Consider the following 20,687-nt stretch of genomic DNA (forward strand, 5'->3'; position numbering starts at 1 on the left):
TATGTAAATGCAGAATTCAGGCACTTAAACAACCTAAACCAGTGGTGGGCAACCTGCAGCCCATCAGGAATATCCACCGGCGGGCTGCCAGACAGTTTGTTTACATTTGTACGGCCTCCCGCAGCTCCCAGTGGCCACAGTTCGCTGTTCCCGGCCAATGGGAGCTGCGGGAAGCGGCGGCCAGCAAATTTTCAACGGATTACAAGTTCTTACTGAATGTGTATTTCCAAAGAGTCAGTGCAGCTGACATGCTAAGGCAACTGCTAGAAAAATGTTGAGAACAAGGAAGACCTCTCTGTATGACTGCCCTAGATCTTACAAAGGCTTTTGACCTGATCAGCATAAAGGGCGTTTTTCAGTTGCTAGGGAGAATTGACTCTCCCTGCCGCCCCATCCTTAGTTTGAGTCAATCCTTTCATAATGGCATAAAGGCTATAGTCCACTAGGATGATCAGTCTGAATCTGCAGCAGCATCAAACAAGTTAAGATTAATGCATGTGTGATAAGGCAGGGCTTCTCCCCAGCTGCCAAATGACTCATTGCTATACCCATGCTCTCTTTGATGCAGTTTTATTATTCATCTTAACAAACAAACACAACAGGTCCCCAGCTCACACTTCACATCTTGAGCTCTCCCTGTCAGCTCTCCCAGAGGACTCTGGCAGTCCTGGTTCCTGCCTCTCTGTGGCTCATTCTACCTGAGCGAGTTCTTTCTCACAGTATCCCTGTTCCCTTCCAGATTTGTTCTCACTGAAACTCCCTTTATAGCCCAGAAAAAGTCCCATCCCCTTAATTAATGCAATGGGTTACACCTGCTCTGGCACAGGTGTGCTGGACCTACTTCAGTCACAGGGGCCAGTCACCCTGTGACAGCATGTTAGTGTCTGTGGTCCCAGGTTATATGAAACTGATTTAATAAACGTTCAACAAATGGTCTCACTTTTTCCCCCTCATGGTGATGGGAGCATGCATAATATTGTACTACATTATTTAAAACCATGAAATTTTCAGTATGATTGGAACTTACCAGGAATTCAGTGCTCTTTGCTGAGGATAAAAGTTCCCAGAGTTATTGAATCTAATAACAAATCATGTAAACATCTTAGATAGACAAACTGTAATAAGTGAAACCTTATAAATCCTTTTCAAAGAACAGACAGCTAAAAAGTTTTTATTCACCATAAATTAAACAGAAAACTACCTTTTGGGATTCTGCATTTTGATGAATAAATTGGCATATTTTTGCTAATTTGCTTACTTTTAGAGGCTTAATCATCAGTTTTGGGTACACACATTGCCAAAAACAAAAGGAAGAAACAGTTTTAAATGTGCCTCTATACAAGTTATGTTTTATCAGTTATTCCTTTATAATCAATCCTTTTTTAATGCAGATACCTGTCTCTTCCATAATTGAGAGTCACCATAATCAGAGATTGAAATGGTATGACACAAGCTTTGAATCATTTGACTTTGAAGGCCTTCGTGGTTTTCTGAGAATTTGGAACAGAATTTGGACACCTGGTTCTGTGCAGCCCCATGTTATAATGCCATCCTTGCCTAATGAAGGAGGTAGGCAAATTGATTATAGAACTCTTGTATTTTTAATATGGCTCATTAATGATGGTGTTTCAACATGCTTGTAACTGTTAATCAATCTGAATCAAAGTTTACTAATACGTAACTGACTAGTAATTCGCATTGCTTTTGTACTATGGTTCTTTTAGTTATGGGCATTATTTTATGTATTGTTATCATAAATTGAACAATATGAATTCTATTAACTTGTATGCTAATATTGTTCTGTGACCAAGGGTGAATTTGTACTGAAAATTAATATTCTATTTTACATTTGGAAGATTCGTTTCAAAATATCATTTAAATGTATCACTTTTGTGTAGTTCGTTTAGTAATAGATGAGTTGGGGTTGTGAAGACAAGAGATGAAGATGAGACTGCTAATTTATGTATTGTTGATTGTTACAAACATTATTTTTCAAAGATAACCAAGGAACCTCTTGTCTGACTTTGAGTTCAGAACTGCCTTACCAAAGCACAACTAAAAGAAAAGTCAGAAAGAAGAAAAAGAATGGAATCATCACTGCGAACGTTGCTGGCACAAAATATGAAATTGGTAGGAGGCTACAGATTCTTCTTATTTTTAATAGCTACTGGGGTTTGTGAAAAGGGCTGAGATCAGACTGAAGGGGTAAAATAAAAAGTAGAATCAGGAAGGAAAGAGAACTTTCACTGTTGTAGGGCCTGATCCAAAACCTATTGAAGTTAATAGAAAGACCCCAGTGACTTTAATGGAGTTTGGGTCAGGCCCATAGTGAATTAATGCCATTGGTTTTCTTTTTGAACATAGGAATCTTTCTGTGTTGTGTTATAATATATACCTGCTGGTCTTGCATGCTTTGTGCACCCATAAATCCTGTTTGTTACTCAGGATTAAGCCTGTTACTAAAATATCAACAACCAATTAATAAAGCTTTAGGAAAAAATCTCAATTATGAGTTTAGCTAAATAATTTAGAACTTACACCTTTCTTTACTTAATTAAGATTTTAATGTCAAATTCTCTAATCATTACATATAAGTCTCTCTAAGAAACTGATTATGTTCATGCATTTCTTACACTTGAAGCTACTATTCCATTAATTTTATACATGGCCTTCATAGTGTGTGGGAGGGTGGGGGGATACAAAACTAGATTAGTATCAGAGGGGTAGCCGTGTTACTCTGGATCTGTAAAAAGCAACAAAGAGTCCTGTGGCAACTTATAAACTAACAGATGTATTGGAGCATAAGCTTTCGTGGGTGAATACCCACTTCATCAGATGCATATTTCTTAGCTTCAGATTTAAAAATAAAGTTATTGGGAAAGACATTTTAGCTTTTTGGAGATGGGGGTGACCACTGGTGTTACTTGATGAAAACTGAACAATGACCATGTTAAAAATATATTCTCCTAGTCATGTAGCAATCTTCATAGTAGGCTTTCTCCGACATCTCTCCAGAGACAAATGGGCCAGTCTCCAGATACAAAGCATTTCCTTGCCAATGGAGGTCTCCTTAGTGAATGTCTGAGGTAGGAAACCTCTGTCTCCTTATACCTCCATCAAGCTATATCAGCATTTCAGGGAGTGGTCTAGGAGAGTATAAAATTGTTTCTGGACCTTATAGTGATATCTGTGAGGCCTATTCTGCTTGTTACCCATGTGGACTGATGGTCCAGGATCTTCTACGGGCTCAGGGTTTGAATTGGAAGAAAAAAAGTAGTGGAATTCTTCTGAAATCTGTCTGCAAAATAAGCTCCATCCACAGATGATGGTGCATATGATCAAAATATATGTACTCTGCTGGGCTCTGTGGGCTTATTTTCCCTTCATTTGGGATTCAGATACATCCAAGGGTTTTTCTGCATTCCTTAGGCTTGATTTTCCCCCCTTGGTAGGGCTTCGGTGCTCTACTGAGCTCTGCTAGGCATATCTCCTTGCTTAGGAAAAGTAAGAGGATGTATCGAGCCAGGACAGGAAAATGAACTGTGTCTCAGACTGTAAAATCTTCATAGCATGATTCTCCCTCTCCTTTCTAGCATGCTTTGGTTAGCATTGAAACAGTTGACAAATTTAATTTAGATTCCCAGCGTTCACATTTAACAACCCACTGCAGCTGCACAGTTATGAGGGCTAGGTTCACAGTTGGAATGTAGGTGCCTAACTTTGACTTCAAGTGCCTAAGTCCAACATTTAGGCATAATTGGCATTCAGAAAACCCAGGGCCGGCGCAACCCATTAGGCGACCTAGGCGGTCGCCTAGGGCGCTACAATTTGGGGGGCGGTGACCACGGCGGTATTTCGCCGCCTCTGTGGGGGGCGGCATTTCGGGGCGGGACCTTCCACCACCTAGGGCAGCAGAAAAGCTGGCGGCGCTCCTGACAAAACCACCAGTCAGCTGCTGCCTGTCCCTGTAGGTGGTTAAAGTCTCTAGATACCCACGTTTTCACTGGTAAAATCTTCTAGGTGCCTAAATTTCAGCAATGACCATGTGCGCAGCTACCTAAGTCCTGACACCTCCCAGCAGCTTGGCACCTTACTTACTTGGAGACGTTTACTTATGGTTAAGCCCCAGCCTTTGAGGCCTGATCTGAGCACCCCTAAACCTGTAAAAAAGATGCCAGTGGTGGTGCTCCCTTTATCTGTGAAACCCCTTTTTAGGTGCCTAACTCTCCCCAGGCATTGTACAGGGAGCCTGGGAGCCTAACTCAGGGTAGGTGGCAGGGTGCCTAAAAGTTAGGTGCTGCAACACTGACAGCCCCTCTGTCCCTTTTGTGAATCTGGCTCTTCATTTAAAATAATGCAACTTTGAGTCTAGAGTACAACATGGCAGCTTGCATATGCAGTGTCTCCACATTCCATCAGTTAGATTCTTGCCTTTTCCCTGGGAAAGGAGGCCTCTCAGCTGCTCAAGGAATGGTAACAGGTCAATCCTGTTTCTTCACTTCCCCTGCCAATTCCTCCTTACTCTCACCTGGTATGATGGAGCCAGTTTTCCCAGCTCCCTTCTCACTCCTTCACCTTCTAGCAGAAGCAGAGACAGACTTGGATCCCATGGTTCCCTGAGTTCTGGCACACTGCCTTCAGCTCTCCTTCTTCAGTCTGGGCAGGCAGACTGATAAAGTCTTTGGACAGAACAATCCTCCCCCACCAGATACAAGAATTTCAACAGCAAGTAGCCCCAGTAGCATATAACAGCATATCCTCTTCCATTCATAGTGACTGCTCTTCGGTGGGAAGGAGTTGAAGTGCAGCCACATTTAGATGACTGGCTGTTAGAAGCCAAAGGTCCAGATTGCAGTTCAATAAGGCCTGGTCTACACTAGGACTTTAATTCGGATTTAGCTGCGTTAATCCGAATTAACCCTTCACCCGTCCACACTACAGAGCCAGTTAATTCGAATTAAAGGGCACTTAAAATCGATTTCTGTACTCCACCTCGACGAGCGGAGTAACGCCTAAATCGATTTTGTTAATTCGAATTAGGGTTAGTGTGGCCGCACACCACCGAATTACTGTGTTTAAGTTAATGGGGTAGTGTGGCCGCACACCACCGAATTAATGTGGTTAAAAACCGAATTAAGGTGCTTAGTGTGGCCGCGCACAATCGAATTTATACAACCTGTTTCACAAATTCGAATTATCTAAATTCGGATTAATCCTGTAGTGTAGACATACCCTAAGTGTGTTTCTCTTCTTTTATCATTGGAGTTTATCATACATCTAGAATACTCTAAAACCAACCTAGGATCTAGTCCTTCTTTTAATTGTGGTCTTCATTGTGTAAGCAGACCCTAATCTAGCAGGGTGGATGGGAGCTGGCCCATTCTGCATTCAAGACTATTTGCAGCTGTTGGGAAAACTCTAGTCATGGACTTGTTCACCATGAGCCAACAGGATGGTTCTCATGTTAAACAGCTAATCCAAAGAAAGAGGAGGACCAACAGGCATGGATGCATCCTCTATCTCTGGTCATGATTCTTGGAGACATTTACTATGAATCAATGGGAAGGGGGAAAATAGCAGTACTTGTCCAAACTCTGCCTACTGTACTGACCAAGCTCTGCTTACATCCCATACCAGAATGAGTTGCCACTCACAGTAGTTTATGCTGATGTTCAAAATAGCTTCTGAGCACTGGTAGGCTTCCTGGTCTTGACTCCCCTCAGTGAGGCTTGTGTGTACTGTGCATATCTTCATACTATGACTGCTGTCCCTCTTCTTCCTTGCATGTTTTTGATCAGCAATAAGATCATTTAAATTTCAGTACTTTAAATGTTCATCGCTGGGATTCAGTGTTAACACCCAGTGAGGTCAGTAGGGATATGGTATACCTCTCAGAGCTATTGCTAAGAGTCAGTTATGCCAATTGCTGAATGAATATGAGCAGGAAGCTCTTTAAAGCTCCCTACCTGTAAATCCAGTCTCTGTAAAATGTTGATATAGCAATACACAACCTTCTATAGAATTTTCTATAGATTGCCTTGTATGGTTTTAATTAGTTAAGGACTTTGGCTGTTGAAATGATTGAATGTTTCTAATCTCAAGTGAGTTATATAGACCATTTGATGGCCATGCAAATACTCAGCTGGAGCTTTGGCCACTGGGCTAAGTTTTGTCACATGGGGAAAGCTTCAAATCCAGAAACTGGACAGTCCCCTTCTGGAGAGAAGATATCAGAGCAAGTCTATTATGCAGATTGCTGAATGAACAGTTTTTAAAGAAATCGTACTTACACTCGGGGAAATCTCTTCTCCTGCAACATTACTTGTGTGGCACATCCTTAGACTTATTTTTTTACATTAGAACAATGCATCAATTTGTATTTGTAAGTATTAAACCCTGGACTTAAGGGGGCATCCTTGTCTGCTGGCTTCAGTGGCACCTATAGTCATTGTTGCTGTAAAATTAACATATGTAATAACAAAGATAGTCTAAAATCCATTTGAGTCTAAGTGGATTGTTACTAAACTATCTTTGGACAATTTAGAAGCTCTTTGCAGTTCCCACTGCAGATTGCACTTTGCTCCCAGCTACAGTACAAGCAGTAATGACACTATAATTAGTTATGCAATAGACAGATGGAGACTGTCCAAATTATCCTAAATTGAACAATATGAACTCCATTAGCTTGTATGCTAATATTGTTCTGTGGCCAAGGGTGAATTTGTACTGAAAATTAATATTCTATTTTACATTTGGAAGGTTCATTTCAAAATATCATTTAAATGTATCACTTTTGTTTAGTTCGTTTAGTAATAGATGAGTTGGGGTTTGTGAAGACAAGAGATGAAGATGAGACTGCTAATCTCATATGGAGTGATTCTGCTGTGCAACAGGACAAGATTGCTGAGCTCCGAAACTACCAGGTAACATGCAGCATGCTTAATGTTTCTGAATCAGTTTTTTTAAAAACCTTCCATTCTGAAGTCATGAATTAATCACTTGGTATTCCTGGGTCAGTTGAACCCATCACAAGACTAGAAGGCAGAAACACCAGCTGCACCAAATATTTTGATACTAAGGATTTTTAATTTCTATCTTGTTTTCCCAGTATGAAGTTTCTGTATCACTTGGCCTTTAGTGTCAACATCTTTGGTGTTCTAGGAGTGCTTCTGCTTGCCAGTGGCCTGTTGTGAGTGATCAGAGATGGAGTGTTTTATTCAAAATACAGAAACATTTATAGGATAAATTGAATATGAGCTTGTATATTGTTAGATAACCAGAGCCCCTCTCCCTAGTATTTGTCTGTAAGTCATCTCCTTCCTTTTTAACATTAGTTTGTGACAACTGTATTTGTTTACATATAGCTCTCTGAGTAAAAGGATCTGATTCTCCTCTCACTTGCCCTGAAGTCAGTAGAGATACATAGGAGTAAATCTGGAGGGAAAGGAGAATGCAGCCCATAACATCTCAAAGCCGGTCTGCTACTTGTTCAGGGAAAGCCCCTGGTGGGCTGGGCTGGTTTGTTTACCTGCCGCGTCCGCAGGTTCGGCCGATCGCGGCTCCCATTGGCCGCGATTTGCCGCTCCAGGCCAATGGGGGCTGCGGGAAGCGGCGCGGGCCAAGGGATGTGCTGGCCACCACTTCCTTCCACCCTCATTGGCCTGGAGCGGCAAATCGCAATCGGCCGAACCTGCAGACGCGGCAGGTAAACAAACTGTCCCAGCCCGCCAGGGGCTTTCCCTGAACAAGTGGCGGACCGGCTTTGAGAACCACTGAAGTACTCTCTAGGATATCGAATATAATTTAGAAAGTCTTTACCAATTAATGTGTAATCTGATACTAATTTAATTGACTGTTTGAAATGTTTGTCTATAATATTTGTGATAGAAACGCATACAAATACCAACATTCACATTTTTTTTCCAGAGAATCAACCATTTTCCAGGAATGGGAGAGATCTGTAGGAAGGATTTCTTAGCAAGAAACATGACCAAGTAATTTACTTCTTACTAATCTAGGAATGGTGTTTGAAAAGTGACTGAATTTAAATCTGCATTCCAAACATATTTTTTTGATGTTGTACAATATTGAATTGTCTCTTATGAGAACTGTTCATTTCTACAGGATACAATAACAGAGCCATGAAATCATTTCTGAGGTTCTCAGTAGTTTTGGCCCCAATCCTGCATGCTGTAGCACATAGGTAGACTTCTGTGCCTGTCCTGTTTACTTCATTGTGGCTCCACAAATGCACAGTAGTCTGTCCACACACCACACAAGGCAAGATTGGGGCCTTACATGTATTATAACACGTGCTTTAAGCACACTTGCGCATACATGATTTAGCAACAGAACCAGGAGTAGTGGGGACAAAGTATTCAAATATATTGATGTATAATAACTTAATAATGTATTATCTATTTAGAATAACAAGCAGTTCTCTGTATCATGATATATGTATATCAAATACATAAATGTAAAGTATCTTATTAAGAAACTAGTCCTTCCCTTCTGTGGACTATCTTCTAAAATGTCAGTTGGTTTTTTTTTCATTATTGAAAAACATACAAGGTACTGAATAGAGACTCAGTGTAAATTGGCACTGCTCCATTGAAATCAGTGAAGCTACAATGATTTATGCTGTCTGAGGATCTGGCCCAATGAGTATAACCTATAAGAAAATAATATTAAATGGTGATTAATCAGCCTGTTACTAAGATAAAGAAGAGCTTTCCAAATGTGTACAGAAAGGTTTGTGAATATATTGATATATGTACAGTAAATTAGTTCAAAATAATTTAAAAATACAGTGTACTATTAATCTTTAGACCTAAAATTTGACCTACACTATGTCTGTTTTCTTCATGGAAATTTACGTGTGTGTTCCTATTTTTATATGCGCGCGCACACAGCATACTATTATTTATTTGCATTACCAAAGCACCTAGGAGCCCTAGTCATGGATCAGGACCCACTGGACTAGAGGCTATACCATCACAGAACAAAAAGATGGTCTCTGCTTTGAAGGGTTTACAATGTAAGTGTAAAACAAAAAGCAGACAGAATACAATGAAGCAGTATTGGTCAGCATGATGGGCAATGTTTTATGTTAGTCATACTACTTCATGTCTGAGATTTTAAAAAAATGTGCAGAGCAATAAAGTGCTCAAGTTATCATGTATATTATCAGGCTCAGGCTGAGAACTTGGGTCTCAACCTGCTGAAGCCCAAGTGTGGGACACAGTCTCAAAATGATGTCTGTGACAATGCTACAAGAAACTGTAAATAATGTGGGCTCAATTTCTTAAATAGAAATATTTTTGGGTCAAATACATCTCTGGTGTAACTTTACTGAAATTAATCCCTGCTGTAATTCTATTTATCTAGCCTATTTTCCATGACCTCAGTATTGTGAGTCAACATTTAATCTTAATAATTTACAGTAATCAAAGTGCCAAACCTCAAGACCATTTTGTGAAAGAGGCAAATCTGTATCTAAAGTTAAAGGGAGTTGTGAGATATGGCTGGGAATACTACAATATGTAGAGTGGAGGCTTTGCTTCCTGATTGCTATTCTTCTGTGTTAATATTTGTGACTATGTATATAATAGTACAGAATTCTTATTTCTGGTCTCTTGCTTTTCTGCTGCATACAGTCTCTTCTATTCCCTTGTTTCCTTAATTGTAGGATGGAATGATGCACAACTGCTTTTGTTTATGATCTTACCTCTCAGCTCTGCTTACCTTTTTTCAAGAGTGCGCTGGAATGTTGCTCAGTTTTTTTTTTTTTAAATTGTTTTCTTTGCTCTATTATGCAGTTCTTTCAATGATAGTCACGCTTGCAATACAATACAGATATTGTTCTTGTATTCTGTTGAGACAATGGGGCACCAGGGCAAGCAGAAATAGAGTACTGTGTTTTGAAAATAGAAGCAGCAAATGTCCAGAACACAGTATTATCTCTAAATCCTTTCTTTAAAGGAAACAAGCAAGCAAGTAAATAAAGCGGAGGAGAAAAGCTTTAGAATAAAACCTTATCCTCACAATAACATAAAGGCTTGGAGCTTAGCCACAAATAGAAAAAGCAACATATTAATCTGGTAACACGTTTTGCTAAATATGTTGCTCATAAACACAGAGAAAAAAGATGGTAATTATATATTAAGGTTCAGAAGAACATAGTGCATTGTTTAGGGATTTAATCACATGAGTCTCTCAAACACCATTGTGAGTTATATGCAGTTGAGTGTACCCCATGCAATTCTCTGAAAAGGTTCCTACGTACAGTCTCTTGAAGGTTTCTATTCTAAGCTTAGTTACTGACTTTGGGCAAATCACTTAACCTCTTGCTTCAGTTTGCCCATCTGTAAAATCAGTATAATACCTCCCATGAGAAAAATACTGATAGCCCTCATAAAACCTAAATAATGGACCAAACTTGCATACTATATGCGCTAGTGCTTTGACATGTTCAGATGAAATTCCCTATAGGAGTGCAAACTTTTCATTACAAATATTCTTTTATTAAATGCTGTAGGAGTTTTGTACTTATTGGCAGTGCACAATTAAAGAAAAAAAAGATGAAGATATTAAAGTTCTAAACTGTTGTGCGTAGCATCATATGCTGTATAAATATATTTGAAATTGGTTCACTCTAACAGTTGCATTTCATAGAATATCAGGGTTGGAGGGGACCTCAGAAGGTCATCTAGGATCAAAGCAGGACCAATCCCCAGACAGATTTTTGCCCCAGATGCCTAAATGGCCCCCTAAAAGATTGAACTCACAACCCTGGGTTTAGCAGGCCCATGTGCAAACCACTGAGCTATCCCTCTCCCCACTTATATATCTTTACACAGTGAAGATGTGTGTAGAGATACATAGGAGTAAATCTGGAGGGAAAGGAGAATGCAGCAGGTTTCTGTAATGTTTGTTGTATACTTAGCCAGTGGATTCAGTGACAGTGTGTCTATTGTACCAATATTTTTAGTATTTTGGCTCCAGTCCTAGTCTTGCAGATGTGCTTGGTAATTCTGTCATTTCTGTTACCAAGAGACAATTAGAAGTCTCTCATGGTCTCATATAGTTGGACTGAAATGATACTTTAAGTTCACTTACATCCAAGGCATTCTGACCTTATTGCTTTCATTGGCAGAGTAAGAGTATAACTAAATCTGTAATCTGTTAGAGAATTCACTGCACAATGTTATATTTATTTTTAAAAAAATCAGTTTGGGTCATATACTGCTGCCAATTTACTTTTGAAACACCCAAATCTTCTTTGAGTGGCCTCTGCACATTCACACTTTTCAGATGTCAGCTTGCAGTGTGAACTGGTGGAACCTTCTAGTGATGGCTTTCTTGCATTTTTTTCTTTCCCCTTCATTTTCCTTCAGTGTCTCATGACTTCCTGGAACCATTTTGTATCCTCTTTTGGGTGTCATAATTTCCAGTTTGGGAAATGCTACCATAAACTTCTTGTGGTCTGGGTCCTCTTTCTTCCCTGTCACCACCCACACTTCTTCCTCCATCCTGCAGACATGAATTTAGGTCTTTTGGTTCTTTCTGACCTTTATTTCACAAATATATGTACCGGTAATATATGAACTCTCCCTCCTTCCCCTCTTTGCCACCCAAACACACACAATTGTCAATATGTATTCTTGTGAGTATCTTCAGTATAAACATACCATGATAGCATCCCAGACTGGCATAAAAATGAAATTAAACCAGTGCACTGGGGATAAAATATGGCCAAAATTTTGCCACCAAAATGTGATAATTAGGAGGATGTCTCTGCCAAGGGGAGAAGGATCTATGAACTGCTATATATCTTTATCACATTGTACTCTTTAATATAGGAAGGATAGCATATCACCAAGGATTTTTATTAATTGAGCCACATCTTTTGGAGAAATGAATCCATGCATGAGGATATGCAAAAATGCAATATACCCCTTTTTATAGTTCTGATTGTTTGCATATTAATGCATCATAGACAACTATTCTTAACTGTTTTGGACTTGTTTTCTTGATACTCTATTTTGTCAAACTTGCTTTTCAGAGTCCCCATTCAGAATACAATTTAGTCCTGTAGACTGAAGTGTAACAGGTTTAAACTTGAAGGTTGAAAAAGGTTTCTAAACTCAGTTTTCCTTTTTGCAGAATGATCAAGTCTCAGCCTCAGGAGTATAGTTTTATTCCTCGAACATGGATCTTCCCTGCGGAATATATGCAATTTCAGAACTATGTAAAGGAACTGAAGAAGAAGCGAAGACAGAAAACGTTTATAGTCAAACCAGCTAATGGTGCAATGGGGCATGGGTAGGTCGATTGTTTAGATAACATGAATAATCTATTCAAAGGTGAAATGTTTAAAAAAATATTTTCCAAATAATGGGCAGTTTTTGAGATTAAATTTTAACTTTTGTGCCTCTTATCCCAAGCTACTGTCATTACCTGGAAACTCTGGTAGCAAAAGTATGTGAACAGTAGTGTGAATAATATGTGAATAGTAGTGTCCGTATAAGAAGGCTTACATTTTGACAAAGGCCTACAGACCAATAACAGTTGAGATAGAAGGCTAAATGGAAATGGTAAAAGGGGAACTTTGTTTTCCGTGTTACAGAAAGCTTTTGCTAATAAGGGGCGAAAATAGGACTTGAGATCAGGATTCCTTTTGTGAAAATACATATAGGCAATATGCTTTTGTATCTATGGGATGGGATGTTACAGGAACAACCAGGTGAGATAAGTATATCAGGTTCAAGTCTCAACTCTGAATTTTCACAGCTTTGTTACCTTAACTCCAAACTTTAGTATTTTTAACATAGATTTTAATGTCCCGGAGTTCATAATATCAATTAGCTCAGCCACTTGGTTATGTGAAACATATGAAATGAAACAACAAAAATCGGGGTTGATTCTGCCACCTGTACTCCTATTTACTCTGCAAGTAGCCCCATTGAAATCAGTTTGGCAGTGAAGTGGCACTGAATCCTGGATCTGGGGCAGAAGATGAGCTGAAGAAAGTATAGGAGCCAGTCTCTAGAGCTGTATGGCAAGAAATAATCTTAAAAGCCAGTGGCTGGTCACTCTGCCTAGCATTTGTGAACAGCAGAGGGAAACCCATTATTCCAACTTGTCGGATGAATAGGAGCAGAAAGTTATTTTTAAATGGTGCATTGATTTTCTTCATCCCATTGTAGCACTGTCAAGTGCAGGAAGCAATAAAAGCACGTAAGTGAATGGCATTTTTCTGTACTATGCAAATAAGATACACAATATCCACATAGATAATGGAATTAAGATGGTTCTCTGGCTGGTCAGCTATGAAAATGTACTTCAAAGAGTTGTGTCAAATTTCAGTGTTTTAAATTAACCTTTGTTTTAAACAGAATCTCTCTGATAAGAAATGGAGAAAAACTACAAGCTCAGGATCACTTGATTGTTCAGGAATACCTTGACAAACCATTTCTTATGGAAGGTTACAAGTTTGATTTACGAGTGTATATTCTGGTAACATCCTGTGATCCATTAAAAATATTTTTATATCATGATGGACTTGTGAGAATGGGCACAGAGAAGTACCATCCTCCCAGTGACTCTAATTTGGTAAGTGGATGCTAGTCCCAATGTATCACTTGCAATAATAGCACTAAATATTTTCTAAGGGGATGATTGAATGAATGTCAGATACATAGCAAGATTAGCAGCATTTGGAGAAGGGAAAACAAATGTCCATATTAACCTAATTTAGATTAGGTTTTCAAATCCAGAATTAGTTTTATATTTGCTAGGCAGGACCTTTCCGTTGTTAGCTTAAAGTTCAGAATGTAAATGAGAAGTTAAAATAAAAGACAGCCTTCAAGACATTTAACTCATTATTGGCTCTGCAGTGCTAGAACATGATGACATATCATTGCTCATATAATAATTTTCAAACTAATCTGCTTCTTCTGTTGTCTCCAAAAGACATTTATTTCCAAAAAGAGAGAAAAAGGCAACAATTATTAACCTTCAAACCTAGACCAGGGAGAACTAAAGTGGATCCCATCAATGACTGTTATATTGAATTTATATTTATTCAATACCTTGTCTTTGGTGGTGAGAAAGGGGCATCTCTTGCCTTATCCTGCATCAGGGAAATCTGTGAGTTTTGATTTGAAAGGGCACAGAATCAATCCCTCCAGTGTGTCAGCCAGGGGTCTGGGAAGCTGTGCAGAAGAGGGATCAGAAAATGAGAGCTGGTTCGTGGGCTGATAACGGTTGCCATTGCAGTCAGGAGTCAGAATCACTGCAAGTGAGGGATGGTTACTGTGGGTTTAGGGGAAGTATTATCAGGACCAATGGTCTACAGGGGAATGGTTCCTACAGTGGAAGAGAGGAGTGAACAGCAGAGCCCAATAGCAACAGCCACTTCACATGTACCTGCTTGTGGAAATATATATTTGGCTGCTTTACAGTGAGACAGTAGAAGACCACCTGCACACTTGGAGGAACGCACCAAATCATGAGAGACACACATTAATTCTACTACTCACTGTATTGTGTCTCCAAGTGAACAGGTAGCAGTATTCGGGTCCTCTCAGTGTGACACAGAACAGAATACGAGTGGCTACTGAGAAGCAAGTAATTTTGAGGCATCCCAGGTATAAGTGATTTCAGTTCTTGCACTACTGTGTTGCATAGGGAACCTGCTGTCATGCCAGCTTCCCTATTCCCAGGGCCGGCTCTAGACACCAGCAAAGCAAGCAGTTGCTTGGGGCAGCAAATTTGCAAGGGCGCAAGAATCCAGCATGGGAGCCGAGAACCAACAGGGGGCCCTGGGAGCTGTAGTTCCTTGGTTAGCTCCCTGCCTATAGAGTCAGCCCTGGAGCAGGGAAAGAACTACATTTCTCAGCATTCCCTCCACCACAATTAACAGGAAAGGGAGGAGGAAGGAGTGTGGAACTGAAACCTCATGCTGCAGCTTGCTGTGAATGGTAGGGACAGAGCCAGCTCTAGGTTTTTTGTCGCCCCCCCACCCCAGCCCTGGGCTTCCCCCACACCCCTGTGTTTCCCCAGCCCTGGACTCTCCCCCGCCCACACCCCCTGCTGCCCCAGCTCTGGCCCCCACCTGCACCCCCCTGCTGCACCAGCCCTGGGCTCTCCCCCCACCCGCATGTCCTGCCACCCCAGCCCTGGGCTCTTCCCCCCCCCCCGCACCTCCTGTCACCCCAGCCCTGGGCTCTCCCCCAAAGAAAGAATTGGGTGGACTAAATGGACAGTGCACCTCTCTATCTGAAGCCTAGCAAGGGAGATCCCACTAGAATTTAAAATGAAAAGTAAGGGAGGGGAGGCTCTACAAGACTGGGCAGCTGTAGATACAGTACCAGGCACATAGGAGGATTTACACTTCTGAGCCATGGAAGCAGAAATTGACTTTTCTTTTCCAGATTTAGCTAATATTCAGAAAGGGAATCTAGCACCTGCCTTCCAGATTTGAACACCCTCAAAATTCAAGAGTGCTCAAGCTCAATTTGGGCAGCTGTTACTTCATTTCTCCCAAATCAAATATACTGATCCACTGTAACTTGCTGTAGAAAAAGTAGAATAAATTGAGCAAGAAATGCTTCCCAGGGGTTATTAGGACTGGAATTGCTATTTTCAACAGCCAGTTTTAGTTTTATTTGTTTAAAAGGAAGACAGTGATATTGCATTGGCAAATTCCCCATAGAAACAAAGAATGGAACAAAAGAATAATAAAGGCACCTCAACTTTTCCTCATTTATGTAGGACAGTCTTATAATATGCATCCAGATATCCTTCAATCACACAAGATGAAAATTGTTCCACTTTACTGCAGTTCTGTAACCATATGGGAACCAATCCTGTCTGTGTTCTGTGAACATCCAAAATTCCTGCTGAATGACCCGCCATGGGTGCGAGTTACCAGTGACCCAGGGCTGGGGCGGCAGGAGGGTGCAGTTGGGGTGGGGGGGAAGAGCCCAGGGCTGGGGTGGGGGGCAGCCAAAACATTTTTTGTTTGGGGCAGCAAAAAACCTAGAGCCGGTCCTGCCTATTGCACACCCATGCACATTTCATGGGCTAAATTATGGCTGTCTCAGTATGGTTTGCTGGGGTACTAGTGCGTTCGGAGAGTCTTTTTTCCCTCCCTGCCCTCCTTCCCCTACTCCCCTCTCACTACTCTGGTGGAGGACACAGTTATAATTTGGCAGTCTGTGTGCTCTGATGTTAAAACTGGGATGTACAGCTGCTGCCACCAGTGCTTATGTGTGATGGATCATAATCCTGGCACTGCCCCTCTGCCCTAGGATTGCAATGGGAAGAGCACATATTGTATCTGCAGTAACTGCACTTGTCTCAGTCTGTTGGGAGACATTATCCCTGTTCCTAGCCTCTGCAGGCATTGTACCTTCAGCGACCATTGCTAAGGAAGTAGTGCCCTTAGTATTTTATTTACAACAATAGCAGTGCCCTTAATATTTTGTTTGTCAGTTGGTGATCTATCTCACATTTCATCTCCTGATACTATTTTCAAATGCTAAGGCATTGGCTATATGATTTCTTATAAGATGCTGCATGAAGTTACTTTATGCATTGCTTCTGTTAATATTCATCAGTAAATCAAGCTGCCCTCATCTCTTGCATGTAATTATCAAAATTTATATTCAGAACTAGTTGCCTTGAATATTGTTTGCATTAATATGCCACCAATATCACTGAAATATGCTTTGTGACTGGGCAAGTGAGGTGGAGAACAGTCAGAGTTCTTTTGGTACTGCCTACTTCAGCATTCTCTTTTCTAGCATTGTTATCATGCAAGGACTTTTTTTCCTTTAGTTTGGACCTTATAAAACAACTCTTCGCTCTTTTCTGAAATCTGCTGATGCCATAATCCATCAATTACTTGAAGTGCTTTTGAGTGGCCTGGCTCATTTCTAATAATCTAAAAATCCAGACATTTTTAGAGCGAAGATTGTTAAACAATTTAACTAATGTTCTGAAAAGGCTTTTATTTCTTCATAATCTGCAAAACAATTAACTTAGGATAGTTGGCATTTTATGGAAAGATGACATCTGTGGCTAGTCAAGACTATGGACTTTGATCTGATTCTCATAACAAAAATTAGAAACCATAGCAGAACGCCAATTTGTATAGTGTTAACCCAGTATGTTGTCAGCTATCCTGAATTTAGGCTATTAAATTTTTCAAATAAAAGTAACTGCGGTGAAATAAACAGTATGACAGGGGAGAGCTTGAATTGTCTCCTTTCTATCAAATCAGTATGGAATTGGGGCAGAAAGATTGTAGCAACATCTACTGGCCCTCGATTAAGCGATAAGGTAAGACAGATTGTGTGGTAGTGCAGCAGTAAAGCTGATTAATGCTTACATTGGAAGAACATGCACATAGATCAGTGACTTATAAAATGGCCTTTAAAGGAAAAGCGATATATTGTTAAATTTAGGCTCGTTAAAATGGTTCCTCAGGAAACAAGTTCTGTTAACCATCAAAAATGTTACTTTGAAAATACCCTCGAATTTGTGTCCTTCTTTTGAAAGCAGGTTTTGCTTTTATTCAATGTTTTATCTCCTAGTTAATCTTCTGTGCGCCTAGTATCCCCCTCAAGCTCTGTCTGATCAGTTCAATTCCATTTTCAATGGCAAAACACAATTGAAAACACAAATCAACTCCTGTTTGCATTTTTCCATATAAAATAAAAACAAATATTATTGGGCTACATGTTATTGATGTTCTGCCTTGGAACTTCGGTGCCTCTAATGTCTGGGTACCAGCCGCCAATCCTGAGCCTCACTGACAACTGCAAGGGTGAGGGAATAGAGCTCATGAGTAGTAGATATTTTTAAGGCGATAAACCGGATCTTCATCATGAGAACATTTCTCATAAACAGAGTACAGTGAAAACTGAAAGGGGGATTGTCTCAGAATGAGACAGGTGGCCAAGTACTTAGTAGCATTTTCCTGGTCTACAGACACCTCTGATAGTGTGGATGTATGTTAACTGCTCTGTAGATACTTTTCTCTAGTCAGGGCCAGCTCCAGGCGTCAGCTAAGGGTGGCACATGCTAAGGAGCGGCATTCCGTCCGTTCTTGGGGTGGCACAGTCTGGACACCTTTTTTTTTGCTTCTGCAGTTCGGGCGGCGGCAGTCCGAGCGGCTTTTTTTTCTCTTTGCTTGGGGCGGCAAAAATGGTAGAGTCGGCCCTGTCTCTAGTTATTGTTTATGTATGGACATGTAAAGATTGGCAACACACATAGGTCCCAGTCCAGCAAAGCAGGTAATCTTATTCTAAGTAGTCCCATTGACTTCAGTTGGCTTAAATTTAAGCATATGCTTAAGTTCTTTGCTTTATCAGGGCTGTAACATTCAGTATATAAAGTCTTCCCAAGAGCTAATTATACTTGAGCTTCATGTAATGATAGTTGTACTGTGGGTTTATTTCAATAAATGTGATATGAAACTCAAAATATGAATCATATATTTAATAGAAATAAATATTATAGTATGTCATGGTTTATATAACATTAAAAGGCTTTATTTCAGTTACGTGGGTTTTCTTTCTAAATTATTTTGAACCACATATTCTGGATCCGTATTTATGAGATATCTGTTACCTTTCCCTGCTTGCAGAGCCAGTTGTATATGCATCTAACCAACTACTCTGTGAATAAACATAATGAGCATTTTGAACGGGATGAAACAGAAGATAAAGGCAGTAAACGATCCATAAAATGGTTTACTGAGTTTCTACAAACAAATCACCTTGATGTTTCCAAATTCTGGAGTGATATTTCAGTAAGATAAAACTAATGTGCAATTAATTATTTATGTATATACAGCATATCAATTTAGAAAATTAATGTCACCTGTCATCTCTAGACTTTGCTTGGAAACCACCATGTGTATTGCAGCGTTATTAATCCGAGCTCTCAATAATGCACATCTCAAAGCACATACTGTAAAGTGGTGCTAAGGGCAAACTGTTGTTTTAAATTTTTTTTTTAAGGCTTATAAGTAGGACGGCTTTCAGACTGAATTAGCCTTCTTTATGGAGAGACTTTTTTCTGCGAGGTTAGCATTGAAGTCATTTTGCTAGACAATGTAGGACAGAGTGAATTAGTTGCAATAAGAATAGCAGGGGAGATATTGATAAATCTGGAGAAAACTCTGCCCTGACCTATATGTCATGTAACCCTTAATAAGACTAGAGTTGCCCAAGATATAAGGCAGGGCAAAATTAGACTTAATGCTATTTTCAATATCTGCTTAAACAAAGGGCTAAATTTATGCTTAAATCCCTTAAAATGGATTTGTTTATATAATTCCCTCAGACTGCTTTAAAAATATAGCAATCATTTGTTCAACCTTTTCGTAACCACAGATGACAGATCTAGACAATTCCTCTTGTCATGAATGTATTAGAAGACTTGAATATGAAAAAACTTGATTATGATTTATCTCAAAATATGCTGATATCATTCCCTGCAGTTCTAATGTAACTTTGTGAAAAATCCCCACAGGAACTAGTGGTGAAGACTCTCATAGTAGCAGAGCCACATGTCCTTCATGCTTATCGTATGTGCAGACCAGGCCAAGCTCCCGGAAGTGACAGTGTCTGCTTTGAAGTACTGGGATTTGATATCCTGCTGGACAGAAAACTAAAACCCTGGCTCCTGGAGGTAAAGCACTTTTGTTAGACTGTAAAGTCTGCTTATACAAAACTAAGTACAGTCATGCCTAGCCAATACCTTCATGGGAAAACTCCCAAGGAAAATCCAAGCATTGTAGGAAGGGGTACTGGTGATTAAATAGCTGGCACTCATCCTTCTGAGTCAGCAAATAGCAAATAGACATGGGTAGCCCCCCTAGCACAAGGTAAGCTTAGATGAGTAGAGTGAGTACAAACCCTACACCACTCTCTACTCACCCAGACTGTGCCTCCCCATCTACTCTGCTATTTTTAGCAGTATAGTGTCCCATTGCCTCCCGCTGTTGGAGCCTTTCCCCGCCACAAGAAAAGACTCTGACAGTGGGGAGGGGGGCAGCAGGGAAATAACGCTCAGGCTCAGCCTTTCCCCACTTACTTCCCACTGCCAGAGCCTTTAACTGACACATGTAGCTACACACGGCAGCATGGATGCCGCTTGCTTTTTACTGTGGCATGTAGCTGCCATCAGTGGCATGTAGTATAGACGTAGCCTGAGCTAGTACTGAATCGGTGCCCTTGAATGATCCTGGGGTTGGGAAGTTTGGGGTAAGGGAAGGATATTGTTTTGCTGCAGGTCTTGTATTTCACAAGAGATGTAAAACTAAGGTCCTGACCACTTTAAAGTTCACATACAACTTTTTGTGAGAGGAAGGGTGTAACCCTGGCTTCCTGAACACGTGCCAGCCTGAGGACCACTCTCACTCAAACAGAGTACTGTTTTCCTCTGCAAGGAGTCCCACTGGCTTCAGTGCAACTGCTCAATGTGAGTAAAGGTGGCAGAATCAGCCCTCCATTCATTAATTACATTTTGTCCAGTTAGATGTCTCTGGCCAGTTAAGTACAAATATTTGATAAGTCTGAATGGCGTCTAGTGCAGTCCTCCCTAGCTGGAAGGACGGTGGCTGTGAATGAGTTCAGGCAGAGGGGAAAATACTGCCTTCCATAGGGTGA

The 20,687-nt window shown here is 40.4% G+C and overlaps 1 protein-coding gene across 1 annotated transcript in view; it reads left to right on the top strand.

The window, feature by feature from the left end:
* The first annotated feature begins 1,502 nt into the window (after positions 1–1,502).
* Positions 1,503–20,687, top strand: part of LOC113407362 (tubulin polyglutamylase TTLL7-like) — a 79,429-nt gene continuing 60,244 nt past the window's right edge. Inside the window, exons 1-8 of the mRNA XM_026655778.1 lie at positions 1,503–1,569; positions 1,999–2,130; positions 6,802–6,923; positions 7,927–7,994; positions 12,166–12,324; positions 13,398–13,614; positions 18,659–18,823; positions 19,549–19,707. Of these exons, the coding sequence (XP_026511563.1) occupies positions 1,545–1,569; positions 1,999–2,130; positions 6,802–6,923; positions 7,927–7,994; positions 12,166–12,324; positions 13,398–13,614; positions 18,659–18,823; positions 19,549–19,707 (1,047 nt within the window). The 5' untranslated portion in view covers positions 1,503–1,544. The remainder of the gene's footprint in view (positions 1,570–1,998; positions 2,131–6,801; positions 6,924–7,926; positions 7,995–12,165; positions 12,325–13,397; positions 13,615–18,658; positions 18,824–19,548; positions 19,708–20,687) is intronic.

This window comes from Terrapene carolina, unplaced genomic scaffold (genome assembly GCF_002925995.2).
Source record: "Terrapene carolina triunguis isolate 2854851 unplaced genomic scaffold, T_m_triunguis-2.0 Scaffold211, whole genome shotgun sequence".
In the NCBI taxonomy this organism is placed as follows: Eukaryota; Metazoa; Chordata; order Testudines; family Emydidae; genus Terrapene; species Terrapene triunguis.